At 42.8% G+C, this 14,273-nt stretch overlaps 1 protein-coding gene and 1 long non-coding RNA gene across 3 annotated transcripts in view; one reads left to right on the forward strand and one right to left on the reverse strand.

The window, feature by feature from the left end:
- The window catches only part of LOC149971522 (uncharacterized), a 255,974-nt gene that overhangs the window by 188,465 nt on the left and 53,236 nt on the right, over positions 1 to 14,273 (forward strand). The window lies entirely within an intron of this gene.
- The window catches only part of LOC110504491 (uncharacterized), a 73,555-nt gene that overhangs the window by 44,177 nt on the left and 15,105 nt on the right, over positions 1 to 14,273 (reverse strand). For both annotated transcript variants that reach the window (XM_036969840.2, XM_036969842.2), the window contains exons 2-3: positions 8,483 to 8,793; positions 7,078 to 8,287 (exon numbers count right to left, since the gene is read on the reverse strand). In XM_036969840.2, coding sequence (XP_036825735.2) covers positions 7,078 to 7,282 — 205 coding nt within the window. In that variant the 5' untranslated portion in view covers positions 7,283 to 8,287; positions 8,483 to 8,793. The remainder of the gene's footprint in view (positions 1 to 7,077; positions 8,288 to 8,482; positions 8,794 to 14,273) is intronic.

Below are 14,273 nucleotides of genomic sequence, written 5' to 3' on the forward strand. Positions count from 1 at the left end.
TCTGATATTTTCTGTAATGACCTTAGTGATCTCTGTTTTACAGCCTGTGTTCGTAATGGCTGCTCAGTGAAACAACCTGTCCTGATTTGTTATAGACTCTTGCTAAAAAACTTTAATGAGCAAGCCTTCCTTCATGAACTGGTCTCTCTGTAAACTGGTATAGAATCATCTTGAGCCCCTCTGTCGAAGACACTTGGACCTCCTTTTTTTATATTTTCAGTTAACAAACACGCCCCCATAAAGAAAATGAGAATTAAAAACAGGTTCAGCCCCTGGTTTGACTGTGATCTTGCAGAGTTACTCCACCTCAAGAATTGCTTTTGACGAAACGCTCGGCACACGCATACTCAGAATGACAGGCTCTCTTTCAGCCAAATGAGAAATAAATGAACTCAGGCTTTTCTGAAGGCCAAAGATAGTTACTTTAAGGAGCAGTACTCTCTCTGTGGGTCTAACCGGAAAACGGTTAAAGACCTGGAGAATAAACCCTCCTCTTTACAGCTGTCCATGTCCCTCAATGTTGATGATGTGGTTGTTACTGACAAGAAGCACATGGCTGAGCTCTTTAATCACCACTTCATTAAGTCAGGATTCCTATTTGACTCAGCCATGCCTCCTTGCCCATCCAACATTTCCTCATATCCCACCCCTTCTAATGTGACTATGCTCGATGCTTCTCCCTCTTTTTCTCCTGCCCCGCTACAAAGTTTCTCCCTGCAGGCAGTCACTGAGTCCGAGGTGCTAAAGAAGCTCCTGAAACTTGAGCCCCAAAAAACATCTGAGTCAGATGGTTTAGACCCTTTCTTCTTTAAGGTTGCTGCCCCTATCATCACCAAGCCTGTCTCTCCTTTCTGGGGAGGTTCCCATTACTTGGAAGGCAGCCACGGTTCATCCTTTATTTAAAGGGGAGGTCAAGCTGATGCTAACTGTTATAGGCCTATTTCTATTTTGCCCTGTTTATCAAAAGTGTTGGACAAACTTGTCAATGATCAACTGACTGCCTTTCTTGATGTCTATACTATTCTCTCTGGTATGCAATCTGTTTTCCGCTCAGGTTATGGATGTGTCACTGCAACCTTATGGGACCTCAATGATGCCAACATTGCCCTTGATTCTAAGCAATGTTGCTATTTTTAATGACTTGGCCAAAGCTTTTGATACGGTAGACCATTCCCTTCTATGAGCCGGCTAAGGAGTATTGGTGTCTCTGAGGGGTCTTTGGCCTGGTTTGCTAATCACCTCTCTCAAAGAGTGCAGAGTATAAAGTCAGAAAATCTGCTGTCTCAGCCACTACACCAAGGGAGTACCCCAAGGCTCAATCCTAGGCCCCACACTCTTCACAATTTACATCAACAACATAGCTCAGGCAGTAGGAAGCTCTCTCATCCATTTGTATGCCAGATTATACAGTTTTATACTCAGCTGGCCCTTCTCTGGATTTTGTGTTAAATGCTCTACAACAAAGCTTTCTTAGTGTCCAACAAGCTTTATCTACCCTTAACCTTGTTTTGAACACCTCCAAAACAAAGGTCATATGGCTAGACGGTGCACTGTCCATCTCTCAGCACATATCAAAGATGCAGGCTAAAGTTAAATCTAGACTTGGTTTCCTCTATCGTAATCGCTCCTTTTTCACCCCAGCTGCCAAACTAACCCTGATTCAGATGACCATCCTACCCATGCTAGATTACGGAAACTTAATTTATTGATCGGCAGGTAAGGGTGCTCTCGAGCGGCTACATGTTCTTTACCCTTCAACCATCAGATTTACCACCAGTGCTCCTTATAGGACACCACTGCACTCCATACTGCTATGTAAACCCACTGGTTGATGCACACTTATAAAACCCTCTTAGGCCTCACTCCCCCCTATCTGAGATATCTACTGCAGCCCTCTTCCTCCACTTACAACACCCATTCTGCCAGTCACATTCTGTAAAAGGTCGCCAAAGCACGCACATCCCGCGGGTCGCTCGTCTTTTCAGTTCGCTGCAGCTAGCGACTGGAACGAGCTGCAACAAAAACTCAAACTGGACACTGGGAGGTGACCACCCACATCTGCAGGACAGTTTGAAGAGGTGTGATCAGACTCATTCAGGATGTGGGAGTCGTCACGGAGAGAGATCTTTTCCTGATGTGCCCTCTCTCTTTGATCCCGCAAAAGTCCTGCTGGAGCTGCATGAGGATGTCCTGTACGATTACTGTCTGTCCCAGACATGTACACATTGACAGAGGTTGTTACAATTTCCTAAATGTCTAGTATTCTGAGTTTCCACCCTGGGCCAATACCCTCTCTCTTGACATAGGGGTAGTGTGCTCTAATAGCACTGTGCCATGCCAGGGGATGGTCTGTGTTAATATGTTTTTGTACTTATGAAACTCTCCTATCAGGTTAGGCTCAAGAATTTCCACACCTCTCACTTCACACTTCAGCCCTATAATTGAAGTTGCAGCCAGGTCAGTTCTGTCCTAGCAGCTTGGTAACTTTGTAGCCTTATTTATTAAGCTTTATAGAACAAAATTACCAAGAGATTATTGTCTTTAACTTTTTGGCTTCAGAAGTAGATTCAGGCTGAACATTACTCACTCAGTGCTGTGTTGGATGGTATTTCCAGGTTCCACTGCGTTTCTTCTGCAGGTTTTGGTTTGTTAGAAGTTTGTTCTTGATTGTCCTCGGTAGTAATAGTCCATTCAGGTAATTTTGTCCAAATTCAAGGTTTTAGGTATGACATTTGATTTAATGTGGAGGTTAGTATCCTGTTTAAGTCATTGTGAAAAAAAATTCAAGTTTATCTACATTTATCCAACTGTAATTATATAATTTTTGGAGAAGATCTCAGGAGCCCATGAACTCACTACCTCTCTCTTTCTGGTCTGGGCTAGCTGACATTCCCTCTCTGTCTGCCCTCTGTGAACTCCCTGCATGGAGAGACAATACCTTCTACTCTCCTCCAGCAGAGACACAACTTGGCCCCTGACAATGAGGCTCCCTCCCTTAGTTGTTACTTCACTCTCACTCCGATCTGACCTGTGTCTTTCACTCTCTCAATTCAATTCAATCAATTCTAAAGGGCTTCCTTGGCATGAGAAAACATCATGTCTTTCTCTCGTGGCCTCAATTGTCAATGGTACGTGTGCACAAAAACTACTTTCAACCTTGTGTGTGACAGTTTTCTGTTATTTATAAATGTTTAAACTTGACGAGATAGTGTGCACATCTCCACGTAAATCTCAGACCATACATACAACTTCTAGAGGGATCAATTGTATTGCAAGTAAATATTGTAATTTTGAGGGAAATGGAGGTGTTTGATGCACGGGACTTCTAATAATGGTTGGCCAATGAAAACAGAACGTAGGCCTAATGGGAAAACAGATGTATTTGCCGTTGGGAAGGAGATTGTATAGCAGCATAGGGACGGATATATTTATATTGTTTTTATTATGAAGGACTGAATCATAATCATATTACAGGACATGTCTTTTATTATGAAGGACTGAATCATAATCGTATTACAGAACATGTCTTTTATTATGAAGGACTGAATCATAATCATATTACAGAACATGTCTTTTATTATGAAGGACTGAATCATAATCGTATTACAGAACATGTCTTTCCTCATCTGACAGGAAATCCGAATAGGACTCAGTCCCTCTTCAAATCCGAATAGGACTCAGCCCCTCTCCAATTCCGAATAGGACTCAGCCTCTCTCCAAATCCGAATAGGACTCAGCCTCTCTCCAAATCCGAATAGGACTCAGCCCCTCTCCAAATCCGAATAGGACTCAGCCTCTCTACAAATCCGAATAGGACTCAGCCCCTCTACAAATCCAAATAGGACTCAGCCTCTCTCTAAATCTGAATAGGACTCAGCCCCTCTCCAAATCTGAATAGGACTCAGCCCCTCTCCAAATCTGAATAGGACTCAGCACCTCTCTAAATCTGAATAGGACTCAGCCTCTCTCCAAATCCGAATAGAACTCAGCCCCTCTCCAAATCCGAATAGGACTCAGCCTCTCTACAAATCCGAATAGGACTCAGCCTCTCTACAAATCTGAATAGGACTCAGCCCCTCTGCAAATCTGAATAGGACTCAGCCTCTCTACAAATCCGAATAGGACTCAGCCTCTCTACAAATCTGAATAGGACTCAGCCCCTCTGCAAATCTGAATAGGACTCAGCCTTTCTGCAAATCCGAATAGGAATCAGCCCCTCTCCAAATCCGAATAGGACTCAGCCCCTCTCCAAATCTGAATAGGACTCAGCCCCTCTACAAATCTGAATAGGACTCAGCCCCTCTCCAATTCCGAATAGGACTCAGCCTCTCTCCAAATCCGAATAGGACTCAGCCTCTCTCCAAATCCGAATAGGACTCAGCCCCTCTCCAAATCCGAATAGGACTCAGCCCCTCTTCAAATCCGAATAGGACTCAGCCCCTCTCCAATTCCGAATAGGACTCAGCCTCTCTCCAAATCCGAATAGGACTCAGCCTCTCTCCAAATCCGAATAGGACTCAGCCCCTCTCCAAATCCGAATAGGACTCAGCCTCTCTACAAATCCGAATAGGACTCAGCCCCTCTACAAATCCAAATAGGACTCAGCCTCTCTCTAAATCTGAATAGGACTCAGCCCCTCTCCAAATCTGAATAGGACTCAGCCCCTCTCCAAATCTGAATAGGACTCAGCACCTCTCTAAATCTGAATAGGACTCAGCCTCTCTCCAAATCCGAATAGGACTCAGCCCCTCTCCAAATCCGAATAGGACTCAGCCTCTCTACAAATCCGAATAGGACTCAGCCTCTCTACAAATCTGAATAGGACTCAGCCCCTCTGCAAATCTGAATAGGACTCAGCCTCTCTACAAATCCGAATAGGACTCAGCCTCTCTACAAATCTGAATAGGACTCAGCCCCTCTGCAAATCTGAATAGGACTCAGCCTTTCTGCAAATCCGAATAGGAATCAGCCCCTCTCCAAATCCGAATAGGACTCAGCCCCTCTCCAAATCCGAATAGGACTCAGCCTCTCTCCAAATCTGAATAGGACTCAGCCTCTCAACAAATCTGAATAGGACTCAGCCCCTCTACAAATCCGAATAGGACTCAGCCTCTCTCCAAATCCGAATAGGACTCAGCCTCTCTCCAAATCCGAATAGGACTCAGCCTCTCTCCAAGTCCGAATAGGACTCAGCCCCTCTCCAAATCCGAATAGGACTCAGCCTCTCTCCAAATCCGAATAGGACTCAGCCCCTCTCCAAATCCCAATGGAAAACAGTCTACTAAACACAGGGTTAAAAATCGTCAGATGCATTGTTTGCATGTACTATAATGTATTATATTTATTCTCCAATTTGGTGAACTATAGACTTTGATTGAATGACTGCATCTAATAACTATAGATTGTTACAGAGTCCCTAGGCCTACGTTTTCTGATGTGTTTCCCAATCACTGCACAACAACGTCTTGTAAATCTGTAGTTAGTTCATCTGTTCCGACGATAATAGGTTCACTGCTTCAGCTCAGTATAGTAGGCTAATCTGTATCGCAGTTGTGTACGAACACACACACACACACGCACACACACACACACACACACACACACACACACACACACGTTGTCTGAGGGGTTTTCCATGTTACTCTCTAAGGAGTTTTTCCTTCATCACTGACGTGTTTACCTCCCGCTCTGTCACACAAGTAGCGACTCCAACTATGGCAGGATAATGATAACGATCTGGAAAGAACTTATTATGAAGTCTGAGCTCAGTCCATTATGGTCTGGACTGGTACTGGGTATGAAGTCTCAGCTCAGTCCATTATGGTCTGGACTGGTACTGGGTATGAAGTCTCAGCTCAGTCCATTATGGTCTGGACTGGTACTGGGTATGAAGTCTCAGCTCAGTCCATTATGGTCTGGACTGGTACTGGGTATGAAGTCTCAGCTCAGTCCATTATGGGCTGGACTGGTACTGGGTATGAAGTCTCAGCTCAGTCCATTATGGTCTGGACTGGTACTGGGTATGAAGTCTTTCTGAGATTGGCCTTTAGGTTGGGATGCAGGATTGCCTTTCTATCTCAGATGTGTCCAGTTGCTGTATATGTGTTTGTGTCTGTGCGTGTGTCTGTGCGTGCGTGTGTGTGTGTGTGTGTGTGTGTCATGGTAGCCCAGTCTGCGGTTTTATTGCAGGGAAACAGATGTTTCTTTGAACGTTTAACCATCTCTGACATAACATGGAGTATAATCTCCCAGAAGTAATATCTCATGTCATTTGGTCGGCTGTGTGATCAGCTTCTGTGTTCATACGTGTTAAAAATGGAGAGTTCCGACCTCCCGAGTGGCGCAGCGGTCTAAAGGCACTGCATCGTAGTGCTAGAGGCTCCACCACAGACCCGGGATCGTTCCCGGGCTGTATCACAACCGGCCGTGATCGGGAGTCCCTTGGCCCAGCGTCGTCAGGGTTAGGGGAAGGTTTGGCCAGAGGGGGGGGCTCATCGTGCTCTAGCAACTCTTTGTGGCAGGCCGGGCGCCTGCAGGCTGACCTCGGTCGTCAGGTGATTCCTCCGACACATTGGTTCTTCCGGGTTAAACGGGCGGGTGTTAAGAGCGCGGTTTTGGTGGGTCATGTTTCAGAGGACACATGACTCGACCTTTGCCTTCCGATCCCATTGGGAAGTTGCAGCGACAAGACAAGATCGAAATTGGGTAGAAAAAGGTGGTACATTTAAAAAATATATATATATAATAAAGTAATAATAATATTAATATTAATAATAATAATAATAATAGTAGTAATAATAATAATAACAATAATAATAATAATAATAATAATATTAATAATATTAATAATAATAATATTAATAATAATTAGAAAAAATTGAGGGTTCCGGAGAAATCTACGTCTCCACCCTCGCAAATGGAAATTCTCAGCCACTTTAAACTTCTGCATCTCAGAGTCCCTTCAGTGTACTTTCATCATGTTCCACATTCCTTCCTGCTGCTGCCCTGTGGCAGGTCAGAAACCCAGCAGGTAACTAGAAGCCAAAACCACGTAAATAGAATAAACATCAAACTTACTGGTTTTCCGAGTCAGCTGATTGGTGGAGGTTGATGTCACCTGTCCTTTGATCGCTTTGTAGTCCCGCCTTTCCGAAGATGCGTCACTCTCTCTTTTGCCGGTGTCCGTGTTACCGCCATGCACCCTCTGAAGGGGCTTCCTCCCTCCACCTGGGCTCCAGCTTACCCCTCTCCTCACAGACATATGACCCCTCTCCGTCTCCATCTCTACCCCCAGGAAGATGCCTCGATCTGGGGGAGCTTTGCTGCTCTGCTGGAGGAGTTCTGGAGCCTCTCTTGTTCTCCTCTGGTTTGCTCCACAGTTTCTGTCTCTTCTTCTACCCAGACCGTCTGCAGCCCTCCCTGGTTTGGTCTGTGTGTCAGTTTGAGGATCACCGTTTGTGGAGCGTTCAGAGTAAGTTCAGACAGTCCTCTTTTGAAGCGAGTGGAGCAAAAAAAGTGAATCACCAGTGGGGATAAGGAAAATCTTAGCAGCTTCTCCTGCTGCTGGACACCTCTCCCCCCAGACTTCCTTCAGTATTCCTCCTTAAGGTTTTCCTTTAGTCCCTTAGTCATGTAGCTAGCTAGGAGGGAGGGTGACGGATGGGAGAACAGGACCTACCAGAAACAGTATCAGGGATGTCCCAGGAGACTAAAGCAGGCTGGGAGCTCCACAGACACACAGCACGCTGGATCAGTTCCCATGGATCACAGCCAAGACACTTTATCAATAACGATGTGCTCTACCTCAAATCTCCAGCGAAAGGAGAAAGGCTGAGAAACCATCAAACTTTTCTATTTCTGTTTATGTCTGTCTTCCCTCCCTCGAAATCTTTATTTTTCTCCAAAACCCAGACGATTATTTTCTCTTTCTTCCAAACATTCTTTCTTTCCTTTCTTAGTCCAGCCACCCAAACATGCCTGTTGACTGTATTGCAATCTCTCCCTGACAGATTATTTTTCTTGCGGAGAAAGCGAGCAGCTCTTTAGACTCAACAATGCCAAAGAGGGGGTGACCGGGGTTGGCCGTGTGTTTCAAAGCTTCCTGTCGTTTGGTTCGGACGGAGTGAGAAACAACATTTCCCTCTAGAAAAGGTCACTCCTAAGAGCAGCTACGAGTTTCCGAGACGCCACTGGCCGATACGTCATCTATATCTTTTCTTTCTTTCTCTTTTATTATTCTCATCCATCCATCCATCCAGGAGTCAATGCTGGGAGTCACGGTTTAGTCCTGACGGATATTGGTTTGGATTAGATGCAGAGATGTACAGTATGTTACCATTATATCAATACATTACCATTATATCAATACATTACCATTATATCAATACATTACCATTATATCAATACATTACCATTATATCCATACATTACCATTATATCCATACATTACCATTCTATCCATACATTACCACTATATCCGTACATTGTCATTTGAGCTGAGGCCCAGGCAGTTCTCAGTCTGATCCCTCTGCAATTCCAGCTGTCAGTTGGTTTATTTAGGTTGTTTTTAGAGGAGATAACAATGTCTATGTTAAGGGAAATTAGTTGTTTATCCAGTCTGGGATGATACTTCAACTGTAAGTCTGGGTGATCTGTCTCTCCGGTCCCTATTGAAGGAGTGTACGGTAGAACGTGGTGCTGTGGTATTCAGGAAGAGTCAAGTTGTTGTTGTTGTTGTTGTCATGAGAGGCTGATCTCCATTGGTTCTGATCTCCACGTCTGGAACATTACCACCTGAAAGACGGGACAAAATAATTATAAGAAGAAGAAGATCTGTAAACTGAATAAATGTATACTCTCTCTGACTCACTGAGGTATTCATCTATAAACTGAATTAATTTATACTCTCTCTGACTCACTGAGGTATTCATCTATAAACTGAATTAATTTCTACCCTCCCTGACTCACTGAGGTATTCATCTATAAACCTAATTAATTTCTACCCTCCCTGACTCACTGAGGTATTCATCTATAAACTGAATTAATTTCTACCCTCCCTGACTCACTGAGGTATTCATCTATAAACTGAATACATTTATACTCTCTCTGACTCACTGAGGTATTCATCTGTAAACTGAATACATTTATACTCTCTCTGACTCACTGAGATATTCATCTATAAACTGAATTAATTTCTACCCTCCCTGACTCACTGAGGTATTCATCTATAAACTGAATACATTTATACTCTCTCTGACTCACTGAGGTATTCATCTATAAACTGAATTAATTTATACTCTGACTCACTGAGGTATTCATCTATAAACTGAATTAATTTATACTCTCTCTGACTCACTGAGGTATTCATCTATAAACTGAATACATTTATACTCTCTCTGACTCACTGAGGTATTCATCTATAAACTGAATTAATTTATACTCTCTCTGACTCACTGAGGTATTCATCTATAAACTGAATTAATTTCTACTCTCTCTGACTCACTGAGGTATTCATCTATAAACTGAATTAATTTCTACCCTCCCTGACTCACTGAGGTATTCATCTGTAAACTGAATTAATTTCTACCCTCCCTGACTCACTGAGGTATTCATCTATAAACTGAATTAATTTCTACCCTCCCTGATGTATTCATCTATAAGCTGAATTAATTTCTACCCTCCCTTACTCACTGATGTATTCAGTGTGAGAAGGACCCACAGGCTCAAAACAAGGTTATATCTATAATTGTTAAATGATGGATGGTCAGTCCTTGCATCCATAGCTCTGTCTATTAATCTGAGAGTGGTTACACTTCTCCAGGCCCATTTGTATCCAAAACAGGGGCAGGGAAACACACTGTTATTGTTTCAACTGCTGATTGCCACTTTAAAAATGCAACTTTTCTATCTGCCCCGTGGCAAAATGTGTAGAATCGCAGGAAATTAGCTTTAAAACAGCAACATTTTCTCTCTGTCCCGTGGCAAAATGTGTAGAATCGCAGGAAATTAGCTATAAAAAAACAACATTTTCTCTCAGCCTCATGACCAAAATTTGTAGAATAGCATGAGATTGTATATTTAAAAAAATGCACATTTTTCTCTTTTGCCCCGTGACAAAAATGTGTAGAATAGCAGGAAGTGAGGAGAGAGCCTTGCTCGAACCTGGCTTAGGGGCGGAGCTGGCAAAACTGCAGTGCGCCACTGATAACACCTGCTTGATACAGAAAGAAGAGCGCCATCCAACGCTCCTAGGTTTACACTCTTAGAAGTTAAGATGCTTGGAAGAACCTTCTAGCCACGCCAGCAGAACCTCTGCAGTTCAAAATGTGTATTTGTGTTAGGCTCATTGACACGTGAAGACAATACAACAGAACAGATGAACATGAATGACATTTACTCTTAACGGGTGGCCCCCAAAAAATATATATCTTTATTAAGCCACGCCTCTCGTAAAGCCACTCCTCCACTCCAGGGTTCTTCCAAGAACCAGTTGCCACGTTGAACCATTAAAGGTTTCTCCAATAACCCCTCAACTAACCAAAGACGCAAATATGAACCATTGACTAGCAATGGTTCAATGGGGATCTCTAGGGTTCCTCCAGTCACCACTGATTCAATGCGTGTAGGAAATCATCCAAAATGGAACTGTAAAGTTCAGAGTTTTGAGTCAAAAACTAAGTCTGACATTTGTTACAGTTTTGGAAGGGGGACACTGGGAGTGGTTTTTGGTTTCTACATCTTTAGCTAATATACTGTAATATGTTTGTCTGGTTCTCTACCAGTCTAATGCGTTGTGGTGAGCTCTTCTGTGTTGACAAATATTGTATATATTGTAACTCTACGCAAATTATAGAGACAGCAAGACACCCCCAAAAAACTAAAAATGGGACACACACACAGAGAGCGAGAGAGAAGGAAACAGGAAAAGCTTTAATAAGAGTTGTGAACGTAAGGAAGGATAACCCCAGTGTTCTCCTACAGGTGAAAGGTCAGGACTCATTAATGTCAGGAAATCTCCCTACACGACTAAAGCTGCCAGCTATTAGCTTTATCTCTATCTACCTCTATTAGCTTTATCTCTATCTGCCTCTATTAGCTTTATCTCTGTCTGCCTCTATTAACTTTATCTCTGTCTGCCTCTATTAACTTTATTTCTGTCTGCCTCTATTAGCTTTATCTCTGTCTGGCTCTATTAACTTTCTCTGTCTGCCTCTATTAACTTTATCTCTGTCTTCCTCTATTAGCTTTATCTCTGTCTTCCTCTATTAGGTTTATCTCTGTCTTCCTCTATTAGCTTTATCTCTGTCTGCCTCTATTAGCTTCATCTCTGTCTGCCTCTATTAACTTTATTTCTGTCTGCCTCTATTAGCTTTATCTCTGTCTGGCTCTATTAACTTTCTCTGTCTGCTTCTATTAACTTTATCTCTGTCTTCCTCTATTAGCTTTATCTCTGTCTGCCTCTATTAACTTTAGCTCTGTCTGCCTCTATTAACTTTCTCTGTCTGCCTCTATTAGCTTTCTCTGTCTGCCTCTATTAACTTCATCTCTGTCTGCCTCTATGAACTTAATCTCTGTCTGCCTCTATTAGCTTCATCTCTGTCTGCCTCTATTAGCTTTATCTCTGTCTGCCTCTATTAGCATTGCGACCTGTACGCTCTCGTTGGCTGGCCCTCGCTTCATACTCGTCGCCAAACCCACTGGCTCCATGTCATCTACAAGACCCTGCTAGGTAAAGTCCCCCCTTATCTCAGCTCGCTGGTCACCATAGCATCTCCCACCTGTAGCACACGCTCCAGCAGGTATATCTCTCTAGTCACCCCCAAAACCAATTCTTTCTTTGGCCGCCTCTCCTTCCAGTTCTCTGCTGCCAATGACTGGAACGAACTACAAAAATCTCTGAAACTGGAAAAACTTATCTCCCTCACTAGCTTTAAGCACCAACTGTCAGAGCAGCTCACAGATTACTGCACCTGTACATAGTCCACCTATAATTTAGCCCAAACAACTACCTCTTTCCCTCTTTCATTTATTTATTTATTTTTCTCCTTTGCACCCCATTATTTTTATTTCTACTTTGCACATTCTCCCATTGCAAATCTACCATTCCAGTGTTTTACTTGCTATATTGTATTTACTTTGCCACCATGGCCTTTTTGCCTTTACCTCCCTTATCTCACCTCATTTGCTCACATCGTATATAGACTTGTTTATACTGTATTATTGACTGTATGTTTGTTTTACTCCATGTGTAACTCTGTGTCGTTGTATGTGTCGAACTGCTTTGCTTTATCTTGGCCAGGTCGCAGTTGTAAATGAGAACTTGTTCTCAACTTGCCTACCTGGTTAAATAAAGGTGAAATAAATAAAAAATAAAAAAAATAAAAAAATATTAGCTTTATCTCTGTCTGCCTCTATTAGGTGGTGAGAGATAAAAAATGTTGTATTGTATTACACTCAGGCGCTGACAAGGTTAATGTGGATTAATGATGACATGCTTGATGTCTCAGTCTATAAAGGATTACATTAGACAAGGAGGGGTGTGTGTGTGTGTGTGTGTGTGTGTGTGTGTGTGTGTGTGTGTGTGTGTGTGTATGTGTATGTGTGTGTATGTGTATGTGTATGTGTATGTGTATGTGTATGTGTGTGTGTGTGTGTGTGTGTGTGTGTGTGTGTGTGTGTGTGTGTGTAAAGAACTGAACTGGGACTGTTGTCTGGGTTTCCCGGCTGGTATTCTGTATATGCCGAGGAAGGAATACAGTGACGTGTTCAGGACCTTTTCAAACGTCTGAGATCGAAGTCTATTTCTAGTGATCAGGCTGGCTCCTTACTGAACTGATCCTCTACATAATGTATTACTGATAGAGACAGATAACACAGTGGAACAGAACCTCTACATAATGTATTACTGATAGAGACAGATAACACAGTGGAACAGAACCTCTACATAATGTATTACTGATAGAGACAGATAACACAGTGGAACAGAACCTCTTCATAATGTATTACTGATAGAGACAGATAACACAGTGGAACAGAACCTCTACATAATGTATTACTGGTAGAGACAGATAACACAGTGGAACAGAACCTCTACATAATGTGTTACTGATAGAGACAGATAACACAGTGGAACAGAACCTCTACATAATGTATTACTGATAGAGACAGATAACACAGTGGAACTGATCCTCTACATAATGTATTACTGATAGAGACAGATAACACAGTGGAACAGAACCTCTACATAATGTATTACTGATAGAGACAGATAACACAGTGGAACAGAACCTCTACATAATGTATTACTGATAGAGACAGATAACACAGTGGAACAGAACCTCTACATAATGTATTACTGATAGAGACAGATAACACAGTGGAACAGAACCTCTACATAATGTATTACTGATAGAGACAGATAACACAGTGGAACAGAACCTCTACATAATGTATTACTGATAGAGACAGATAACACAGTGGAACAGAACCTCTACATAATGTATTACTGATAGAGACAGATAACACAGTGGAACAGAACCTCTACATAATGTATTACTGATAGAGACAGATAACACAGTGGAACAGAACCTCTACATAATGTATTACTGATAGAGACAGATAACACAGTGGAACAGAACCTCTACATAATGTATTACTGATAGAGACAGATAACACAGTGGAACAGAACCTCTACATAATGTATTACTGATAGAGACAGATAACACAGTGGAACAGAACCTCTTCATGTGGACCACCATAGTCCCTGTGCCCAAGAACTCTAAGGTAACCTACCTAAATGACTACCGACCTGTAGCACTCACATCTGTAGCCATGAAGTGCTTTGAAAGGCTGGTCATGGCTCACATCAACACCATTATCCCAGAAACCCTAGACCCACTCCAATTTGCATACCTCCCCAACAAATCCACAGATGATGCAATCTCAATTGCGCTCAACACTGCCCTTTCCCACCTGGACAAAAGGAACACCTATGTGAGAATGCTTTTCATAGACTACAGCTCAGTGTTCAACACCATAGTGCCCTCAAAGCTTTTCACTAAGCTAAGGACCCTGGGACTAAACACCTCCCTCTGCAACTGGATCCTAGACTTCCTGACGGGCCACCCCCATGTGGAAAGGGTAGGTAACATCACATCCGCCATGCTGATCCTCAACAAGGGGGCCCCTCCGGAGTGCGTGCTTAGTCTTCTCCTGTACTCCCTGTTCACTCATGACTGCACGGCCAGGCACGACTCCAACACCATCATCAAGTT

The sequence above is a fragment of the Oncorhynchus mykiss genome, chromosome 25 (genome assembly GCF_057628025.1).
Source record: "Oncorhynchus mykiss isolate SJ-2025 chromosome 25, ASM5762802v1, whole genome shotgun sequence".
NCBI lineage: Eukaryota > Metazoa > Chordata > Actinopteri > Salmoniformes > Salmonidae > Oncorhynchus > Oncorhynchus mykiss.